General features: G+C 39.7%; 1 protein-coding gene across 2 annotated transcripts in view; it reads right to left on the bottom strand.

The window, feature by feature from the left end:
- Window positions 1–167: 167 nt before the first annotated feature.
- The window catches only part of MED13 (mediator complex subunit 13), a 124,331-nt gene continuing 102,115 nt past the window's right edge, over window positions 168–22,383 (bottom strand). For both annotated transcript variants that reach the window (XM_060203870.1, XM_060203871.1), the window contains 7 exons: window positions 20,078–20,220; window positions 18,211–18,369; window positions 17,901–18,086; window positions 15,016–15,164; window positions 13,506–13,679; window positions 5,233–5,333; window positions 168–4,101 (listed from right to left, as the gene is read on the bottom strand). In XM_060203870.1, the coding sequence (XP_060059853.1) occupies window positions 3,969–4,101; window positions 5,233–5,333; window positions 13,506–13,679; window positions 15,016–15,164; window positions 17,901–18,086; window positions 18,211–18,369; window positions 20,078–20,220 (1,045 nt within the window). In that variant the 3' untranslated portion in view covers window positions 168–3,968. The remainder of the gene's footprint in view (window positions 4,102–5,232; window positions 5,334–13,505; window positions 13,680–15,015; window positions 15,165–17,900; window positions 18,087–18,210; window positions 18,370–20,077; window positions 20,221–22,383) is intronic.

Genomic DNA, 22,383 nt, shown 5'->3' with positions numbered 1-22,383 from the left:
CAACTGTAAAATAAAGAATTTTTTAAGAAGTGCCTGATACAGATAAGTTAAAATGCCATCAGTTTTTAGGATGTCTGTTTCCATTTATAAATGACACAATGATAGTGCTATTCACTTACACAGATTTAAGATAAAAATATTTGGCAGAATGAGACACCACAAGGAAGGAAGGCTTCATGAATAATTTATTCCATCTGAATTTTTTTTTTTGTTGTTTTTTGTTTTTTTTAAAAAGTATAAACCTTTTCATTTCCTCAATCACAATTTGTACAACTCAGTGTTATGGCATTCGGCAGCAATAGTGTTTGTTCCTTATTCTTTTTTTGTTTTTGTCACGTTAAAAAAAGCAATTGGACCGTATTAAATGTCACTGCTAAACAACAACTTTAAAACACCCCTTCATAAAGTGACCAAGCTATTTTGAGAGGGTTGATGCTGACATGTCCAGTAATGACGTTACAATTTGCAGTTTAAATTCAGTAACTTTAAGGTCCACAAATCCAGTTTACTTTGAAAACTAAAGCTATTTTAAAACTTCATGGATAAATCAACCTGAGGAGTATTTTAGGTCCCAAATCCAGTTTTTCAGTTAATACTCCAGAAAAGAAAAAGAAGAAGAAGGAGAAGAAAAAATAAAGAAGAAAACTACAGTTCTGGGCCCATTAAAACACCAAGAAAACTAAACAGTTAAAATTTCCAGATGATTTTTGTTTTGGTGGGGAAGACAAAATAAATTATGTTAAAAACATTTTCCTTAGTTTAGGAAAACTACAACCTAAAGATGAAACCCAGACCAAAACATCACTCATGCAACATTGAAAGTATTAACAGACTGATATGCGATGCCATATTATAGAGTAGCAAATTATATGATGCAACAGTATTTAAAAACTTCCTTTTAATGTATTCAATTTGAACATTTTTAAATAATGCAACATAGTATTTGATATTACAGTATTAACATAGTGCTTGATTAAAGATCTGCAAATCTCTGTAGTAACACATTAAGTTAAAAAATTACCCCAGAAGGTAAATATGAAGATGAAAGGAGAATATTTTAATACAGTAATCTGTGCCATACTGACAATTGAGTACGAATACAGCTGAGGATAGTTGACTAAGTAGTAAGAGCTTAATTTTAGTGGTTTAAGAAAAGTTTATAAAGATTAAAAATTACAGCTACTTTAAGGATTACATATAAGTACACTTGGTGGCCTTCTGGCCAAACAATAAGGTGTACAGAATTTATTCATACAGTGTTAATTCACAGTCCTGATAACTGAATGGCTTGCATAAGAAAGGTATGGCTAGATGTTTCTCACTGGCTGGAAGCAGACGTTAAATAACAATTTTTTAAATGCCAAAATAGTAAATTTCCACCCTGCTTTGTAATGATTTAACTACACTCACACACACACAAAAGACATTAGCACTGCAACAAAGAAGTCAAAGTGTTGGTGATCAACTGGTATAACATAATTACCTTGCTTACCTACTAAAACAAAACTACCTATACTTGTCTGTGACAATATCTCAATCAGTTAAATCAGATCCATCACCCTCTATAAAAGCTCCCTCTCTTTCTCCCCCCAGACAAAAGTCTCCTGACCTTCCCAAATAATGGCTATGAGTAATTTTATAGTTGAGTGGGAACTTAAACAATTTTATTAATAAATTATCTAATTTTGGAGCTATTCCCTGATTCCCAGATTAAAAAAAGAACTGTATGCTGGGTTCCCTCCTTATGGCTCCATATAAAATAAACTGTCAGGGAATAATTAAAAAAAAAATCTATTTTCAAACTGAGGTGTGGTTACTATAGGGTAATGATTTTAAACAACTGAGAATACAGTTTTTATTTTTTAAGTCACTACTGAGCTAAGTATATAACAAAGTATATTTTATAGGAATTCCAAAGAATAATCTTTCCCCTCCAATCTCAGACAAGTTAAAGGTATAAAACATGCCAACATAATCTGTAGCATTAGCATAATTAAAAATGAAGATAATGAATTTTAATTTCAAAATATGCTGACCATTATGATTGCATTGTAATTTTGAAGAGATGATTTCTGAAGACCTGTTTCAACAACTGTTTTCCTTATAGAAAAAAAAAAAAAAAAAAGACTTGCTAATGCTTCAATTTGAAGAAGTTAAATTATCATAAGAAAGTGGTATTTAAGCATATGGTATTTACAAAAGTTTCAGTTAAAAAAATGCCTTAAGAGTTTTGTAAATAAATTGATTGTATCCATATAGAGACTCAATGAAGGAACAAATTTGGAATTTTGCTAGACTGCTTCCAAGAAAGTTAAGTAGACTTAGTGACTAATGAACCCAAGTCAGCAACAAAAAGGTTAATTTGGACTTTCTGTGAGTTGCACTGTAGAATTGATCTGTCAAGGGTAAAGCCTGCATAAAAGAAATCATCTTGGCATGTGCAAATAAGAAGGGGGAAGTTGTATTGAAGGAAGGGGTGAATTAAAGTCCCTAAAATTCAAGTCCCTTCTTTAGGGAGGTGAGAACCTCCATGGCATATGCCCTACCTCAATCTGAGCTGTGATACAGGAAAAGTACAGACTCTGGTGTTTGGGACTGCCATCTCCAAACCAAGAAAATTAAATAAATAAAGGCAAAAATAAACACATTAAGTTTAGAAAATGGTTCTTTAACTAGTGGAATAGAGTCTGAATACCAGAATTCACTGAGAATCTATTTACACCACAGTTTGATTGCACACACACACACCCATACCTATTACTCTCTCACACATTCCCAATATTTAATTTAAAGAAAAAAAACCAAAACACTCGAGTGACTGCTCTTAAAATAATTTGCAAAATGCCTAGAGTTGGGCTAAGTTTCCATCTTATGTAGATCCTGAAGATAATTTCCATAATTAATAATATCCCCATGCCTAGATGTGCCACTGTTAAAAATGAAAAAAAAAAAATTAAGCATGTAACATTTAACACCAAAATTAGTTTAAGCATTCAGTAGCAAATGTTTTTCTTGTAAAACTAGGTTTCTTTCACTGGAAATGGCCTGAAATATTAGTCATAGCCCTAAACCATAGTACAAAATATAACTGAAGAATTCTCATTTTATTCTAAGTTAAACCACCTAACAATATCACTTGTATATTGCCATCGTGTTATTCTGTAAAGGTGTGATATATAAAATGTTGTAAGACCCGGTACCTTTTCCATTTATAAACACAGTGAACTTCATTACTGTACATGTACTCTTTAACTACAGCTTAGCTGTAAATCCTCCACACACAATGGTATGGACATTATTCCCCCTCTATCCCCATTAAACTGTACATTGAGACAATACAAATTTACTGTCCCACCCACCCCCCTTACAAAAAAATAATACTCTAAAAGCAACCCTACTGCAACTTTTTAATTAAGACGATTACATATATTTTAGACCAATTGCTTTAAAGCAAGAAGGCAGTATAAACCTTCTAGGAAATTTTTTATAAAAGAGGTTAAGAAATATAAGACAATTTATACATTTAAAAACTTACAATAAATAAGAGATGCAGGCATTTTTGAATACTAGATACTATAATCCAAGAACATCTTGATGTTCTGAAGCCATACGTTGAAATTCATTGTTCCTCGTGTTTCCTCTCCATGCTTTGAATATTCATTTAACTGACTGGGTACTATGGCTCATTACTTTTCACAAATACTGTGACTGGAAAAAAAAAGTTAATTTGCTACGAAAATGTTATAATACGCTTTGTATGATCAGTTATCATCCTAAAGAGTTCATTATAGTCCGTGAAAAATAGCAGGTTATAGCCCCTCCCCTTAAGTCAAAACAATATTTGTTGAAGTAATAAGAATTAGACCCCATTTCAAATAAGTTTCACTGAGGAGATATCTGTAACTTGATCTTGCAGTGAAATATCTTTTTCCCTTGTTCTTTTCTTGCAAAGTTCCATCAAATGAAGATCACAGCATATTCATGATAAAGTTATATAACTGATTCAGCACCACAAAATGAATTGGGAGACATGAGCGTCTGTCCTGGGTTGCAGGGTCACAGGTTAGCCAGGAGAGTGCATTGTACTGTTCCAAAACAAACCTGAAAAGCCATTAAACTGTAATGAGTCATATGCTTATTTATAATGAAAAAGATTCGAAGTCACTTTAAAATGATGACAAGTCCTTAGGTTAATTAAATACAAGTAATTTCCTTTTCCTTCCTTCCTTCCTTCCTTCCTTTCAAATTTATTAATGGGGTGGAGGGAGAGAGGAGGAGGAAAAGGTGGGAAGAGGATGAGAAAAACCACAGCATCAGTCTGGCACATACAATGTCACTCAAACTCAGGATCTCATTCATAATTATTACTTTTCAAATTTATTTATTATTGGATATACACAAAGAAAACTTAAGAGGGGAGGGGGAAATAGAGAGGGAGAGAAACCTGCAGCTCTACCTCACCACTTGTGAATCTTTCCCCCTGCAGATGGGACCAGGGGTTTGAACCTGGATCCTTGCACACTGTAGTGTATGTGCTTAAGCAGGTGCGCCACTGTGGCCGGCCTGCCCCCCCCCCCCATTTAAAAAATAATTTTATTTTATTTATTTATTTTGGATAAAGTTGGAAAGAAATTGAGAAATAAAAATGGAGGAACAGAGAAAGTGAGACACCTATAGCACTGTTTCACCACTTGTGAAACTTCCCCCTGTGAGGGAAGGGGAGGGGAAACCAGGGATTAGAACCTGGGTCTTTACACACTGTAATGTGTTCACTTAACTGGTATGTCACCACCTGTCTCCCTGGACCTCATTCTTGAGAGTGTAATGCTGTGCAATCACTTGGGCTGCAAGATACATAATTTTCATAAAAAGTATTTTCAAGGGTCAGATGGCTCAATGGGTAGAGCATGTGTCTTGCAATGGCCCAGTATCATGTTGGAGTGGTACAGTACAATGGGAAACTGATGCTATGGTCTCTCCATGAATGAAAAAAGCAGACTGGAATTGTGAGATCATGCATAGGTAAGGTCCCAACTACACAAAAATAAATTCTCAAGAGGAAATTATATACATTAGAAAGGAAAGCACTAATTCTGACTGATGTAACCCATCTAGCAATCCAAGACACAGAACTGTAAACTGCTGTCCAAACTAAGAAATAAAAAGATCAATTTTATAATCTTTTTAAATTACAATAAAGATCCATTAGTGGTAAAAAAAAAAAAGGGATACCTGAGGACATCTGAAGTCTGATTTGAGTCAAGTGGGTGGGAGTGTTTACTGTGAAGCAGCTCGTCGGATTGCACTGAAGGCACGTGAAGGTGCAAAGAGGCCTAAAAAATGTAAGAGGTAATGAGTCATCCAAAAACAAATAATGTGTCAACTTAATTTTATCCTCCCCAAGGTTTCTTCCTGATGAAATACATTTTCCCCCCTCCAGGGTTATTGCTGGGCTCGGTGCCTGCACCATGAATCCACCGCTCCTGGAGGCCGTTTTCCCCCCCTTTTTGTTGTAGCCTCGTTGTGGCTATTATTATTGCCATTGTTGATGTTGTTTGATAGGACAGAGAGAAATGGAGAGAGGAGGGGAAGACAGAGAGGGGGAGAGAAAGACAGACACCTGCAGACCTGCTTCACCGCCTGTGAAGCGACTCCCCTGCAGGTGGGGAGCCGGGGGCTCGTAAGGGGATCCTTAACGCCGGTCCCTGCGCTTTGCGCCACATGCGCTTAACCCACTGCGCCACCGCCCGACCCCCGATGAAATACATTTTAAACCTCTGTAGTGAATGGAAGCCACTATAAAAAACACTTGTTTGGGAGTCGGGCGGTAGCGCAGCGGGTGAAGGGCACGTGGCGCAAAGCGCAGGGACCGGCGTAAGGATCCCGGTTCGAGCCCCCGGCTCCCCACCTGCAGGGGAGTCGCTTCACAGGCGGTGAAGCAGGTCTGCAGGTGTCTGTCTCTCCCCTTCTTTGTCTTCCCCATCTCTCTCCATTACTCTCTGTCCCATTCAACAACAATGACATCAATAACAACAACAATAGAAAACAAGGGCAACAAAAGGGAAAATAAATTAAAAAAAAAAAAAAAAAAACACTTGTTCTTCATTTTTAACTAGTTCATTACAGAAGTAGTTTTTTCTTTCCCTCTTAATTTTCTATGAAAGGTTTATTTGTTCACTTATGAGACTGGAACAGGGGAGAACAAGAGCACCACTCTAGCATGTGCAATGTTGGGGACTGAATTCAGGACACCATGCCCAAAAGCCCAACACACTATCTATTGTGCCATCTCTCAGGCTACTCCTATTTTTTGTTCGTTTTTGACCACAGCCTTACTTAGCTATGACTTATGATGGCATCAGAAATTTTAGTAAACTAAGCAGAGGTCCAGAAGGTGGTGTACGGAACAAGGCACTGGACTCTCAAACATAGGTCCTGAGTTCAACCCACAGCACTGCATGGGCCAGAACAGTGCTTTGGTTCTCTCTCCGTAAATAAATAGATAATAGTTATTTTATTCTAACAGAGCACTGCTCAGCTCTGGGTGCTGTTTCTGCTGGGTTATGGATTTTTAAAAATATTTATTCCCTTTTGTTGTCCCTTGTTTTATTGTTGTTGTAACCGAGTCGTCATTGTTGGATAGGACAGAGAGATATGGAGAGAGGAGGGGAAGACAGAGAGAGGGGGGGAGAGAAAGACAGATACCTGCAGACCTGCTTCACTGCCTGTGAAGCGACGCCCCCTGCAGGTGGGAGCTGGGGGCTTGAACCGGGATCCTGGCCGGTCCTTGCGCTTTACGCCACATGCGCTTAATTTGCTGCGCTACCGCCCGACGCCCTTGGGTTATGGATTTTGGGGGCATTTGGTGACTCTGACATGAAATCCTATTTGCATAACCATTATGCTATCTCCCCAGTTCTAAATAAATAAATCTTATTTACTTCTTAGAACAGAGACAGAGAAACTGAGATGGAAAAGGAGAGGTAGACAGACAAACACATCTACAGCGTTTCTTCACAATGTGTGAAGCTTCCACCATACAGGTGAAGTTTCGGGGGCTTGAACCTGGTTCCTTGCACATGGTGACATGTGTGCTTAACCAGGTATGCCACCACCCAGCCCCAATAAATAAATCTTTAAAAAAAAATTCTGGGAGTCGGGCGGTAGTGCAGTGGGTTAGGTGCAAGTGGCACAAAGCACAAGGATCAGCACAAGGATCCCAGTTCAAGCCCCAGGCTCCCCACCTGCAGGGAAACTGCTTCACAAGCAGGGCTGCAGGTGTCTTTCTCTTCCCCTCTGTCTTGCCCTCCTCTCTCCATTTCTCTCTGTCCTTTCCAACAACCATGACATTAGTAACAACAATAACTACAACAATAAAACAAGGGCAACAAAAGGGAATAAATATTTTAAAAAATTATTAACACGGGACATAGGACAGTTGGTAAGGTATTACACTTTCAAACATGAGGCTTTGAGTTCAATCTCAGGCACTGCATGTGCCTGAGAAATACTCTGATTCTTTCACCCTCTCTTTCTTATATTAAATAAATCTAAAAAAAAATTAGAGAATGCAAATATATTTAGATCTAGTGCATACCCAATATGCAAATGCACACTTTTTACTTGTAAAGCTCTAAATCTTAAACAAAGCTACCTTTGGTGGAATTGTTTTTTATTTTAAAAAATATTTAAAAAAATTAAAAAACATATTTATTCATTCCCTTTTGTTGCCCTTGTTTTTTATTGTTGTAGTTACTATTGCTGTTGTTACTGATACCATTGTTGTTGGATAGGACAGAAAGAAATGGAGAGAGGAGGGCAAGACAGAGAAGGGGAGAGAAAGACACCTGCAGACCTGCTTCACTGCCTGTAGGTGGGGAGCCAGGGGCTCGAACTGGGATCCTTACTCTGGTTCTTGCGCTTTGAGCCACACCTGCACTTAAGTCACTGCACTACCCGCCCGACTCCCCCTTTGGTGGAATTGTGAGCAGTTTGGGTAATACAGTTCAGAGAACTTCTTTGATTACTCAGTTTCATAATGGAGGCTTAGTTCAAACTAGTAAACACATTTAGGTATGGCCATAAAAATGGGGAAAATGTGCTATATTTTATATTTCAATGAAGGAAATCCAATCATTTTGTTCATAACTCTATAAAGATATAGACATAAACATATATAATAGTGTAATAAACACTTGTGTTATATATTCAGGTCTATAACCAATGGTATATTATGTCTGAACTTCCTAAGAACTGTTGATCTATGAGTTGTAAACAAGTCTCAAATGGCAAATAACCATTGATTAAATGGATTTAATTAGTACAAGAGGTCTGATATATCACTATGATTTTTCCTTATCTATCAATAGTCTATACACTAGTTTTCCCAAGCAAACAGAAACATGCCAGGTGATTTTACTACCTAAGGTATAGAAATAAGATAAGATGTATGAAGGACTGAGCAGTGGAGCACTTGGTACAGTGAACAGACTGGGATTCAAGCCTCCAGTCCCCACATGCAGAGGGAAAGCTTCACGAGCAGTGAAGCAAGGCTGCAGGTGTCTTTTTCTCTGTCTCCCTTTTTAAAAAATACTTATTATTTATTCCCTTTTGTTGCCCTTTTTGTTTTATTGTTGTAGTTATGATTGATGTCATTGTTGTAGAGAAATGGAGAGAGAAGGGGAAGACAGAGACAGGGAGAGGAAGATAGACACCTGCAGACCTGCTTCACCGTTTGTGAAGTGACACTCCTGTAGGTGGGGAGCCAGGGCTTAAACCCGGATCCCTATGCTGGTCCTTGTGCTTTGTGCCACTTGCGCTTAACCCGCTGCACTACAACCCAACTCCCCTCTGTCTCCCTTTGTATCTCCCCTTCTCTATCAATTTCTTTGTCTCTATCCAAAAAACCCCCCTAATTTAAAAAAGTTATTTGTTACAAAAAATAAGTTATAAAAACAAAAAGTAAAATTATGTAAATTATACCATGCCTGTTAATTTAGACCAGAAGTCCTAATCTTGTTACACTGTATCCAATTTACACTATCCTCTCTGCAAATAAATATTGAGTAGAAAAGAACCTGGATAGTCCCTTGGACTTTTTATAATTTCAAAAGGAAAGGAAAGGACTATTTTGTGGAATCCCCCACCACCTGCCTTGGGTGTGTTTTTATAATGTATATGTACAGTAGGCTATCTGGCCTACTGTACATATACAGAAAGCAGGAAAAATTATAAGACAAAACTAATTGTTAGGTTGGATGACACTCTTACTAGCAGTTAATTCCGAACTAGAGCTATTATATTCTTTATGAATGCACTATAGAACTTCATCTCAAATATCACTAGGACAATAATAAAATGTGCGCTGAGTATCAATATTCAGCAGAAGCAGAATGAAAGGCAGCAAGTCATTAGTGTTCAGGTGCCTACTGAAATGTACCACTAAGACTAAAACCTATTATTCAATTTTACCCTGTAAAAAACCGGCTAGCAAGCTGTTAACATTAATGCAATAAATAGTTGACCTGTAAGTGAATGAGATAAATACATATGTTTTTTTAAAAAAATTTTTTTTACATTTACGTTTTTAAAATATTTATTTTCCCTTTTGTTTCCCTGTTGTTTTATCATTGTTGTGGTTGTTATTATTGATGTTGTTGTTAGATAAGACAGAAAGAAATCAAGAGAAGAGGGCAAGACAGAGAGGGGGAGAGAAAGCTAGACACCTGCAGACCTGCTTCACTGCCTGTGAGGCAACCCCCCTGCAGGTGGAAACCGGAGACTTGAACCAGGATCCTCATGCCGGTCCTTGTACTCGGGCCATGTGTGCTTAACCTGCTGCACAACCGCCTGGCCTCCAGGATATGCATTTATTATTATTATTATTATTATTTTAAGATTATGAGAATAAGAATGAAAGAGAATCATGACTCCTTAAGTCCTAGCATTAAAAAAAAAAAAAACAACTCTAGAATAATAAGGTGGTGCTGTGATTGAATCTATGGCATCTCAGACCTCAAGCATTCAAGTTAGTAGTCTAATACAGCCATATCTCTTGGCTCTAAATTTATTGTTTTGGAAGAGTGTAGTAGAAGCAGTAATAAATTCTAAGTAGGGTTTTCACATCTCATTTTAGCATGTTATGATTAACCTCTAGGGGACTGGGTGATGGTGCACCTGGGTGATGTAACATGTATGGTTGAACGTACATGTTACAATGTGCAAGGACCCAGGTTCAAGTCCCTGGTCCCCACCTGCAGGGGGAACACCTCACACATGGTGAAGCAGGGCTGCAGGTGTCTCTGCTTCTTTCCCGCTTTATCTCCCCCTTCACTCTCTATTTCTGGCTGTCTCTATCCAATAAATAAAGATAATTTTAAAAAGTGAATTAACCTCTGTATATCACTAGCTAATGAATTTATTTATTTATTTATTTATTTATTTATTTATTTACTTATTTTTGCCTCTAGGATTATTGCTCGGGTTCGGTGCCTGCACTACGAATCCACTGCCCCTGGAGGCCAGTTTTTCCCATTGCTATTGTCACCATTGCTGTTGTTGGATAGGACAGAGAGAAATCAAGAGAGGAGGGGAAGACAGAGAGGAGTGAAAGATAGACACCTGCAGACCTGCTTCACAGTTTGTAAAGTGACCCCCCTGCAGGTGGGGAACTGGAGGCTTGAATTGGATTCCTTACACCAGTCCGCGCACTTCGTGCCACGTTTGCTTAACTCAGTGTGTTATCGCCTGGCCCCCCTATTTATTATTTTTTTTCCTCCAGGGTTATTGCTGGGCTCGGTGCCTATACCATGAATCCACCGCTCCTGGAGGCCTTTTTTCCCCCTTTTTGTTGCCCTAGTTGTTGCAGCCTCGTTGCGGTTATTATTGCCATTGTTGGATAGGACAGAGAGAAATGGAGAGAGGAGGGGAAGACAGAGAGAGAGGGGAGAGAAAGATAGACACCTGCAGACCTGCTTCACCGCCCGTGAAGCGACTCCCCTGCAGGTGGGGAGCCGGGGGCTCGAACCGGGATCCTTACACCGGTCGCTGTGTGTGCTTAACCCACTGCGCCACCGCCCGACTCCCTATTTATGTATTTTTAACCAGAGCACTGCTCAGCTCTGGCTGATGGTGGTGCAGGAGACTGAACCTGGAACTTCTGTTGGAGTCTCAGGCATGAAAATCTTTTGCATAATGATTATGCTATCTGCCCTCTGCCTTATTATTTATTTTCTGTCTCCAAGGTTATAGCTGGGGCTTAATGCCCACACTACAAATCCACTGCTCTTGGTAGCCGTTTTTTCCCCGTTTTACTTGATAGGACAGACAGAAATCGAGAGGGGTGGGGAAGCTAGAGGAGAGAAAGACACCGGAAGACCTGCTGTACCCCTTGTGAAGCAAACCCCTGTATGTGAGGAGCCAGGGTACTCACGCTTCTTACTATGTGTGTTTAACCCGGTAGACCATCACTAGGCCCTTTTATTTATTTATTTATTTTTCCAGCTTTCTCTCTTTTTCCTTTATTGGGGATTAATGTTTTACATTCAACAGTAAATACAACGGTTGGTACATACATAGCATTTCTCAGTTTTCACATAATAATACAGCCCCCACCCAATTTATTTATTTTTTTAGAGATTCATTTATTGATGGAGTAGTGGTACACTTGGTTGAGCACACATGCTACACTGTACAAGGACCGCAGTTCGAGCCTCTGACCCCCACCTGGAGGGGAAGCTTCACAGGCAGTGCCCCTCTCGATCTCCCTCTTCATTTTAGATCTCTGTTTCTATCAAATAAATAATTCAACAAACTATTTATGAGAAAGAGAAGGGTGGGAAAAGAAAATCATGGCATCACTCTGGCATATATACTGTCAGAGATCAAACTCAGGATAACATGCTTGAGGGTTCAACTTTTTTAATTTACTCCTGGGTCACGAGCTATTATTTATTTTAAAAATATTTTAAAATATTTATTTATTTCCTTTTTTTGCCCCTTTTTTATTGTTGTAGTTATTGTTACTGATGTCGTCGTTGCTGGATAGGACAGAGAGAAATGGAAAGAGATGGGGAAGACAGAGGGGGAGACAAAGACACCTGCAGACCTGCTTCACCGCCTGTGAAGTGACTTCCCTGCAGGTGGGGAGCCAGGGGCTTGAACCGGGATCCTTGCACTGCACCTTGCACTTTGCGCCACATGTGCTTAACCTGTTGTGCTACCGTCCGACTCCTTTAAAATATTTTTATTTATTACTAGATAGAGACAGAGAGAAATTAGTGGGGAGGAGGAGATAGAGGGAAGGGGGGAATAGAGAGGAAGAGAGAGATAGACACCTGCAGCCCTGCTTCACCAATTGTGAAGCTTTCCCCCTGCAGGTGGGGGCCAGGGGCTTAAATTTGGGGGTACTTGCACACTGTCATGTGTGTGCTTAGCCAGGTGCACCACCACCTGGCCCTCTAGCTAACAAATTTTGTTAAAGTAAATCACGTGGGGTCTCATAACTTGAAAACCACTCAATAATCCTAATGCAGAAATTTACAAAAAGCTAAAAATCTTACTTTTATAAACCATGAAACTTTTCATCCTCAAAATAAAGGAGCCCAGTAGTTCCGTGACCCAGGAAGTGGTCCAGAGGCTAAAGCTTTAGATTTAATGCATAAGGCCCCATTTGAATCTCTGTATGGCATGTGCCAGAGTGGCATATGTTCTGGTTCTCTCTTACTCCCTTGTGTTAGTAAAATATTTAAGAGAATCTATCAGAAGTGCAATATGATATAGTTATAGAATAAACTTTGTCACAGAAAGTCATATTCAATCTTGAGTCTATATTTCCCTCTACAGGTGGGGACCAGGGGCTTGAACCTGGGTCCTTCTGCATGATTATTTAAAAGAAGAAATTTTATATGATTTTTTAAAAAATAAACATTTATATTTATTTATTTATTAGATAAAGACAGAGAGAAATTGAGGAGGAAGGGGAAGACAGAGAGATGGAGACAGATAGACACCTGCAGCCCTGCTTCACCACGTGTGAAGCTTCCCTCCTGCAGGTGGAGACCAGGGGCTTGAACCTGGATCCTTGCACACTTGAGTGTGCAAGCCTAGGGCCAGGTGGTGGTATACCTCATTAAGTGCACACATTACAATGTGGAAGGACCCAGGCTCAAGCCCCTGGTCCCCACCTACAGGGGGAAAAGCTTCACGAGTGATAAAGCAGGGTTGCAGGTGTTTCCCTGTCTTTCTCCCTCTCAACTCCCCTGCCCTCAATTTCTCTCTGTCTCTGTCCTATAATAAAATTTTTAAAAATGTGTAAGATTAACCAAGTGCACCACTGCTTAATCCCTCTTTATGTGAATTTAAAAATTAGATTTGTCTCATAATTAGTTAATTCTTTATGTCGCAATGCATTTAAAAACTTAGAAAAGTAACAAGATTCCAAAAAGTCACTTCTACATTTCTCACAAATTAAACTATCAATTAGTATTGTATAGAACTGGCAGTACCTTAAGAAAAAGGGGACACTGATATTGTGCTTGAGGACATGCTGACCAGAACCAGTCAGGTAAGGGACCCGCTTTGGCAGTTGAAACAAAGTAACCAAGGGCCAATGGTTGTTGAAGAATATTGGTAACTTCATCATGAGATTCTGTTGAAAGTAACCGATCAGTACCCTGACCCTTAAAAAGACAAAATGAAAAGTGGGTTAGTTCATTTTATAAACTGAGGCACCAGATAAAAATACAGAATAATGAAATACCACTTTACACCTATGAGAATGTCATACATTAGAAGAGAAACACCAACTGCTGGAGAGGCCATGAGGAGTGGTGGTGAAAAAACTTCTAAACTGCTGGTGGGAATGTACATTGGTCTAACCCCTGTAGAAAACTACCTGGAGGCTTATCAGATCAGTAGAAATGGACCTTCCCCATGACTAGGCAATTCCTCTTCTGGGAACATATCCCAAGGAAACAAAGGGATATCTGAAGAGACCTATGTACACTTAAGCTCACTCATAGCAGTGCAATCTATAATAGCCCCAAATTGGAAGCAACCCAGATACTCAATGACAGTTGAGTGGCTTAGAAAGTTGCAGTCTATAGACACACTATGATATTATGCACCTATAATTTTCTTTGCCATATCTTTTAAAAAATATTTATTTTTCCCCCTTTGTTGTCCTTATTGTTTTATTGTTGTTGTTACTGATGTTGTCTTGTTGGATAGGACAGAGAGAAATGGAGAGAGGAGGGGAAGACAGAGGGGGAGAGAAAGATGGACACCTGCAGACCTGCTTCACCTCCCCTACAGGTGGCAAACCGGGGACTTGAACTGGGATCTTTATGCGGATCCTTATACTTTGTGCCATGTGTGCTTAACCCCCTGTGGTACTGCCTGACTCCCCCCCCCCCCTTTGGCTTATCTTGAATAGAATTTGAAGGGATTATGTTGATTATGTGAGATGAGCCACAAAGAAGACCAGTACCAGCTAACCTCATTCATAGGTGAAATTTAAGAAACAAGGACAGAAAGGGAAAACCCAAAGTAAAACTTGCACAGGGTTTGGTGTGTTACACCAAAGCAAGGACTCTGGGGAAGGAGGCGCATCATGGTGGAAAAAGAACTGAGTTTGGGATGAGAGTGTTCTGCAGATACCTATTCACAGGGAGATAAGAAATTTTACTTATGTGTCAACAACTATACTGTAAGCCATTAATCTCCTAATAAAATGATTACATCTGAGTGTCCGACGTCCCAGGTTCAATCCCTAGCACCCATAAAACAGAGCTGATCAGTGTTCTGGTCTCTTTCTTAATTATTTTTTTAAAAAAGTGTTCAGTGGTTTTTCTTCATAGTCTTAGTAAAAAGAGCAGTTCTTAAAAGCAGTACAAATATATTGCTAAATCACTCCCTACTAATTCCCACAGGGAAAAATTCATATATTAATATATTACTATGTTAATGAATGACTTACATAAATTGAATTTTTATTTTTACTTATGTTTTATTTACCTTGCCAGCATCACCTCCATGAGGGTAATGAGATCCCGGAGAATGTACAGGAGACCCAGTTGGAGATGCAGGAAGAATACTAATTATATCAGGGTCAAGATCATCTCCTGTGTCTAATAAATCAAAGATACCCATCGCATCTCCTCCATCTATATATGAGAAACAAACAAATAAAAATTTCATTTTTCATACTGCCTGTTCATTTAAAAGAAGAGTTAGATTAATTTTTCTAAAGTAAACAAAAATTAATTTTAACTGTAATGGCTTGATTTAAGCCCCCAGCCTGGGACTCTATGCCTACATGATGAATCCACTGCTCCTAAATGGCATTTCCCCCCTTTTATTCGATAGGATAAGGAGAAGCTTAGAGGGTAGAGGGAGAAAAAGAGGGCAAGACCTGCAAACCTACTGCACTACTTGTGAAGGCCCAACGCCCTCAACCCCCACAGGTGGGAAGCGAGGGCTTGAGCTCAGATCCTTGCGTAGTAATGTTTGTACTCAACCAGGTGTGCCACTGCCAAACCCTGCCATCTGGTCTCTTGTAAACTTCCTTCTGTCACTCTACTTTACAAGGATGCATAGGATTGCATTTAGGGTCTATCTGCATAATCCAGGATAATCTCTTCTTCATTCTAAGGACATCCTTTGGGTATCATTATTTAGCCAACATCCAGTCACAATCAACAGCAATTGTTTTATAATAAACTTTTTAAATTATTTGATAGGACAGAAATTGAGAGGGGTGTGGGAAATAGAGAAAGTTGAGACGCCTGTAGATTTGGTTCACCACTTAAAAAGTTTCCCCCTTCTTTTAGGGGTACAGATAGTAGGAGATCTGGCTTCTGTAAATTCCTTCTTTGCTGGGCATGAGCATTGGCAGGTCAGCCTATTTTTATCTTTCCCTAGTGTATTTTTAAAAATTTTGTTATTTTTTAATATTTATTTCCTTTTGTTGTACTTGTTTTATTGTTGTAGTTATTGCTATTGTTGCCATTGATGTCATTGTTGGATAGGACAGAGAGAAATGGAGAGAGAGGGGGGAAGACAGAGGGGGGAGAAAGATAGACACCTGCAGACCTGCTTCACTGTTTGTGAAGTGACTCCTCTCCTGTAGGCGGGGAGGGTAGCCCAGGGCTTGAACCAGGATCCTTAAGCCGGTCCTTGCACTTTGCGACATGTGCGCTTAACCCGCTACGCTACTGCCAGACTCCCTAAATTTTAAAAAAGTATTTATTTCCTTTTTGTTGCCCTTTTTTTATTGTTGTAGTTATTGTTGTTATTGATGTCAGCGTTGTTGGACAGGACAGAGAGAAATGGAGAGAGGAGGGGGAGACAAAGATAAGACACCTGTAGGGAGTCGGGCTGTAGTGCAGCGGGTTAAGCGCAGGTGGCGCAAAGCACAAGGACCGGCATAAGGATCCCGGTTCGAGCCCCGACTCCCCACCTGCAGGGGAGTCACTTCACAGGTGGTGAAACAGGTCTGCAGGTGTCTGTCTTTCTCTCCTCCTCTCTGTCTTCCCCTCCTCTCTCCATTTCTCTCTGTCCTATCCAACAACAACGACAACAATAATAATAACTACAACAATAAAACAACAAGGGCAACAAAAGGGAATAAATAAAATAAAATAAAAAATTAAAAAAAAATTATTAAAAAAAAAAGACACCTGTAGACCTGCTTCACTGCCTGTGAAGCGACTCCCCTACAGGTGGGGAGCCAGGGGCTTGAACCAGGATCCTTAATGCACGTCCTTGTGCTTAGTGCCATCTGTATTTAACCTGCTGTGCTACTGCCCGACTCTCAAATTTTGTTAATTAAAAAAAATCTTTTTATTGGGAGTCGGGCGGTAGCGCAGTGGGTTAAGCGCATGTGGCGCAAAGCACAAGGACCGGCATAAGGGTCCCGGTTCGAAACCCGGCTCCCCACCTGCAGGGGAGTCCCTTCACAGGCGGTGAAGCAGGTCTGCAGGTGTCTCTCTGTCTCTCTTCTTCCTCTATCTCCTCCTTCTTTCTCAATTTCTCTCTGTCTCTACTCGTGTGCCACCACCTGCCAACCCGACTCCCTTGCACTTTTTTAAAAATAATTTTTGTATATTTATTTCCCCTTTTTGTTGCCCTTGTTTTATTGCTGTTGTTATTGATGTCGTCATTGTTGGATATGACAGAGAGAGGAGGGGAAGACAGAGAGGGAGAGCGAAAGATAGACACCTGCAGACCTGCTTCACCGCCTGTGAAGTGACTTCCCTGCAGGTGGGGAACCAGGGGCTGGAACTGGGATCCTTAGGCCGGTCTTTGCGCTTTGTGCCACATGCGCTTAAGCCGCTGTGCTACTGCCCGACTCCCTGTCTATATATATGTATTTATTCCCTTTTGTTGCCCTTGTTTTTTCTTCTTTTTTTTTCTTTAACCCTTGTTTTTTTTTAATTGTAGTTATTACTGTTGTTATTCATGTCTGACTTCCCCACCCCCTGCACTTGTTTTATATGAGCAAATATTTCTATATTTTTAGATGGAAGATTGAGGATTGAATTGTGGACTTTTCACTTGTACAACAGTACCAAAAGATCTTACTGTTCCCAATTGAAAAAAAAAAAAAAGTCCTATATACCCAGGGAGTAGAAAAAAAGGAAGAGAGAAAGAAAGAGAAAAAGAGAGACACCAAAAATAACTCCACTACCCATGGAAATTCATAAAAACTTTTTTTAAAAAAAATTTCAATTTATTTATTAATGAGAGGGATAGGAGGAGAGAGAGAGAAAGAGGCAGACATCACTCTGGTACATGTGCTGCTCGGGACTAAACTCAGGACCTCATACTTGAGAATCCAACACTTTATCCACTGCACCACCTCCCGGACCATAAAAACTTTTAAAGCACAATTCACTTACCATTGTTGGGATTGAAAGCTAAATCCAAATTCTCAGTGGTATATGTAGCTGAAGCTACTTGCACAGAAGCAGAAGTAGGGAAAACAAGTATATGAGTACATGATGTATCCTGTGGTGTATTCAGCTGAGATGTCTGCATGTTCAGTGTGGTACTTCTTCCAAATACGGAGCCAGTTGACACGGAATCTAAGAAGAAAATGAATGTAGGGTTTTTTTTCTCTTAATAAGTCTAAAATCAATTTTATATAAAACAGAAATACAAGTGAATAAAAAAAACAATCAAGTCTGATATGAACTAAAAATAGCTAACCTGGCATAATAACAAAAGATCCTTGAGGTTCCAATGCCACTAAGCAAGCACTGAGGATGCTGGGAGAGTCTGCAGCAGATATACCACACATTCTACACATGTCTTTGAGTCTTTTACTTAGAGACTGCAAGTTTCGACGACTCAGTAAACAGCTCCAATCTGTGGGTATCAACAGTAAAACAAACAAAAAAACCCCTCAAAATAGCAGTAGTAACACTCTATAAACCAAATTTAAACATGCTTTTTGATTTTGTAGCTTGGACTTTACCACTCTGGGTAAAGTTTTTCAGACAGAGACAGAAAGAGAAACAAGAGACATGATAGCAACAAAGCTTCCCCAGAGTGCCATACTACTGGCATGTAGTATACTGGGGGGTCAAACCTGGGTCACATACAAGTCAGGGGAACATAGCAGAATGGTTATGCAAAGAGGGTTATAAAAAGTGGAGTTTTCATTATTTGCTGTAAAAAAACAATGTATAGGGAGTCGGGCAGTAGCAGCAGGTTAAGCGTATTTGGTGCAAAATGCAAGGGCTGGCCTAAGGATCCTGGTTAGAGCCCCCAGCTTCCTACCTGTAAGGGAGTCACTTCACACCGGTGAAGCAGGTCTGCAGGTGTCTATCTTTCTCCCCTCCCCACCCACCCGTCTTCCCCTCCACTCTCCATTTCTCTCTGTCCTAACAATGATGAACAACAACAACAACAACAACAACTACAACAATAGAAAACAAGGGCAACAAAAAGGGAACAATAAATATAAATACATATCAAAAATTAAGGGAGTTGGGTGGTAGCGCAGTGGGTTAAGTGCATGTGGCACAAAGTGCAAAGACCGGCATAAAGATCCTGGTTCGAGTCCCCAGCTCCCCACCTGCAGGGGAGTTGCTTCACAAGCAGTGAAGCGGGCCTGCAGGTGTCTATCTTTCTCTCCCCCCATCTTCCCTTCCTCTTTCCATTTCTCTCTGTCCTAACAATGACGAATGACATCAACAACAACAATAACTACAACAGTAGAAAACAAGGGCAACAAAAAGGAAAATAAATAAAATTTAAAAAATTAAAAAACAAACAAACAAAAAATAATGTATAGTGGGCCAGGCAGGGGCACATCTGGTTAAGTACACAAATTGTAGTACACAAGGACCCAGGTTCAAACCCCTGGTCCCCAGCTGCAGGGGAAAGCTTTATGAATGGTGAAGCAGGGCTGTAAGTGTTACTATTTCTTTCCCTCTCTATCAGCCTCTTTCCTCTCAATTTCTGTCTTTAGTAATAAATAAGCAATAGTAAAAAAAAAAAAAAAACATAAATAATTTTTAATGTATAGTGACCAAGAAGGTGGCATAGTGGATAAGACATTGGACTCTCAAGTATGACAGCCCAAATTCAAGTCTTAGCATCTCATGTGCCAGAGTGATGGTCTGGGTCTCTCTTCTACCCACCCTGCACCTTCAAAGCTAGAGATTTATTTATTTATTTTGCCTCCAGGGTTATTGCTGGGGCTCGGTGCCTGCACGATGAACCCACTGCTCCTGGCGGCCATCTTTTTGTCATTGTTGCTGCTGTTGAATAGGAGAGAGAAACTGAGAGGAGGAGGGGAAGACAGGGGTGGGCGGTGAGAAAGCTAGACACCTGTAAGCCTGCTTCACTGCTTGTGAAGTGACTCCCCCTCCTGTAGGTAGGGAGCCGGGGGCTCAAACTGGGATGCTTGCACAGGTCCTTGAGCTTCACACTATGTGTGCTTAACCTGGTGCACTACCACCCGGCCCCCAATAATCATCGCATTTTACTGAATGCAGGTATGATATAAAGTGTATAAACTGACACAAAACAGAAATTTAAACACCAGATAATGAAAATACAATTTTACCTTTCAATTCTCCATGACCAATCCTTCCTAGACGTCCAATTACAACTCTCCATGGTAACGAGCTCATCTGTACCAGACCTAAGCACCACTCCCAAAGCTTCTGTAGACCAAATCTTCTAGCAGAACCTTTTTTTCGACGAGCCCTGTCATATGGAATAAATATGTCTAAAATTTATATGATGACAAATTTTGCACATAACCAATTCATGAACTTGATTGGAATACAACCTTGATATAGTGGAGGGGAAAGAAGGGGGGAATATATCCAAATCTTACTAAAAATTAACTCATGGACTAACTTTGTAGGTTCTCTTAGGTTGTGTTCTACCAACCTTAAAATATCTTACTAAAATATCTTTTAAAGACATTTTCTTTCTTAATTTAACTTTATTTGATAGAACAGAGAGAAATTGAAAGGGAAGGGAGATAAGAGAGGGAAAGGGCATGGCTGGGGTAAATAGTCTAATGGTTATACAAAGACTTTCATGTCCAAGGCTCCAAAGTCCAAGGTTCAATCTTCCACCATAAGCTAGAGTAAAGCAGTGCTCTGGTAAAATAAATAAATAAATGGTAAATGTGTGTGTGTGTGTGTGAGAGAGAGAGAGAGAGAGAGACAGAGACTGAGACAGGCCAGCTTCATAACTGCTGAAACTTTTCCACACATTTGGGAAGTGGGACATTTGAACCCAGGTCCTGGCACATCACACACACACACACACTCCCCCAACCCACTCACTTAGATAAGACACAGAGAGGGAGGCAGCACAGCACTGAATCATACTCTGACACCACAGGACCTCTCATATGGCACTAGGGTTCAAACCTGAGTTGCCTGTATGGCAATACTGTACCCTACCTGGTGAGCTATTTTCTGGTTCTATTTTTTTCTTTCCTTTTTAAAAGATCTATATATTTTATGAGTATAAGAGAGGACACAAAGCACTGCTCTGTCATACTTGGTGTCAGAAACTGAACCCAGCAATGCATACAAACATTATGCTCTATTTGATAAGCGCCCTAGTACAAGGCTTATTTTTTTCCCTTCTTTTCTAACTGCAGAGTTACTAGCTGCAAATTAATTTTTTTTCCCAGGTTAAAATTATTGCCTCAAGCTTTCTTACATAAAATGTGAGGCTATAAACTATTTTTTTTTTTTTGGCCAATAAATCTTGTAACAAGGATTTATAACGTTTCTTTTTAATTCTCTCTCTCTCTTTTTTTTGTGGCTGTCAGGACTTCACCATCCTGGATCGACATATTCATATAGAAAGAGAGAAAGAGGAAAGATACTACAGTACTGAAACTTCCTCTAAACTAGTGGAGTTATTTATCTTAATTATACAATAGATTCACAATAAAAATATTAGAAGACTTAATACTTTAATGTATTTAACCTTTAAGTTTTTTATTAGTTAAAAATGAAACATGGGGGCGGGGGGTGTGTGTGTGCAGTGGCAAACCTGGTTAAGCACAAGTTACCATGCACAAGGACCAGGGTTCGAAATCCCACTCCCCACCTGCAAGTGGGATACTGCAATAAGGCAGGTGTGCAGGTGTCTCTCTTCCCCCATTCTCAATTTATCTGTCTCTATCCAAAATAAATTTAAAAATATTTTTAAAAAAGAAAGGAACATGTGAGGCAGAGGCGATAGCATAATGGATATGCAAAAAAAAGAGATTGTCTGAAACTCCCAGGTTCAATTCCCTGTACCTTCAAAGCCTAGCTTTGAGTTGAGCAGTGCTCTAGTCTTTTTCTCTGCATCTCTTTTTCTAGCTCTCTCACTGAAATAAAATAATTAGTAAAATGTAAAAAATGTATATATGCATTATTTTAATGGAATGTTATAATAATATATTTAAGAAAACATAAGACCTGGAAAGTCAACAAAATACAATCAGGATCTCTCCAGAAACTCATTAAGCGACAGGCACCAAATTTTAGATGCTACTATGATTCCATCCTGAATGCCACACACAGATGACCTACCCAATGTAACCTCCCTTCTCCAGTGCCCTACCCCACCAGAGAAAGACAGAAATAGGCCGGGGGTATGGGTAGACTTACCAATGCCCATGTCCATTGGAGAAGCAATTACAGAAGCAAGACTTCCCACCTTTTTCACCCCATAAACAGTTTTGGTTCATACACCCAAATGGGGTGAATGTTAGGGGAAGATGACCAGAGGGCTCTGAACTCCAATTCCCTCAGGATCCTCGTAGGAAGGAAAGACACCCAAAAATAGTAGGTGTGACTCAGAAAGAGGATCACAGAAAAAAATGGGCAAATATATATAGTTATAGAAGTA

The sequence above is a fragment of the Erinaceus europaeus genome, chromosome 12 (assembly GCF_950295315.1).
Source record: "Erinaceus europaeus chromosome 12, mEriEur2.1, whole genome shotgun sequence".
Lineage (NCBI taxonomy): Eukaryota > Metazoa > Chordata > Mammalia > Eulipotyphla > Erinaceidae > Erinaceus > Erinaceus europaeus.
Note: the sequence above shows the minus strand (reverse complement) of the source record. Positions and strands in the feature narration are given on the sequence as shown.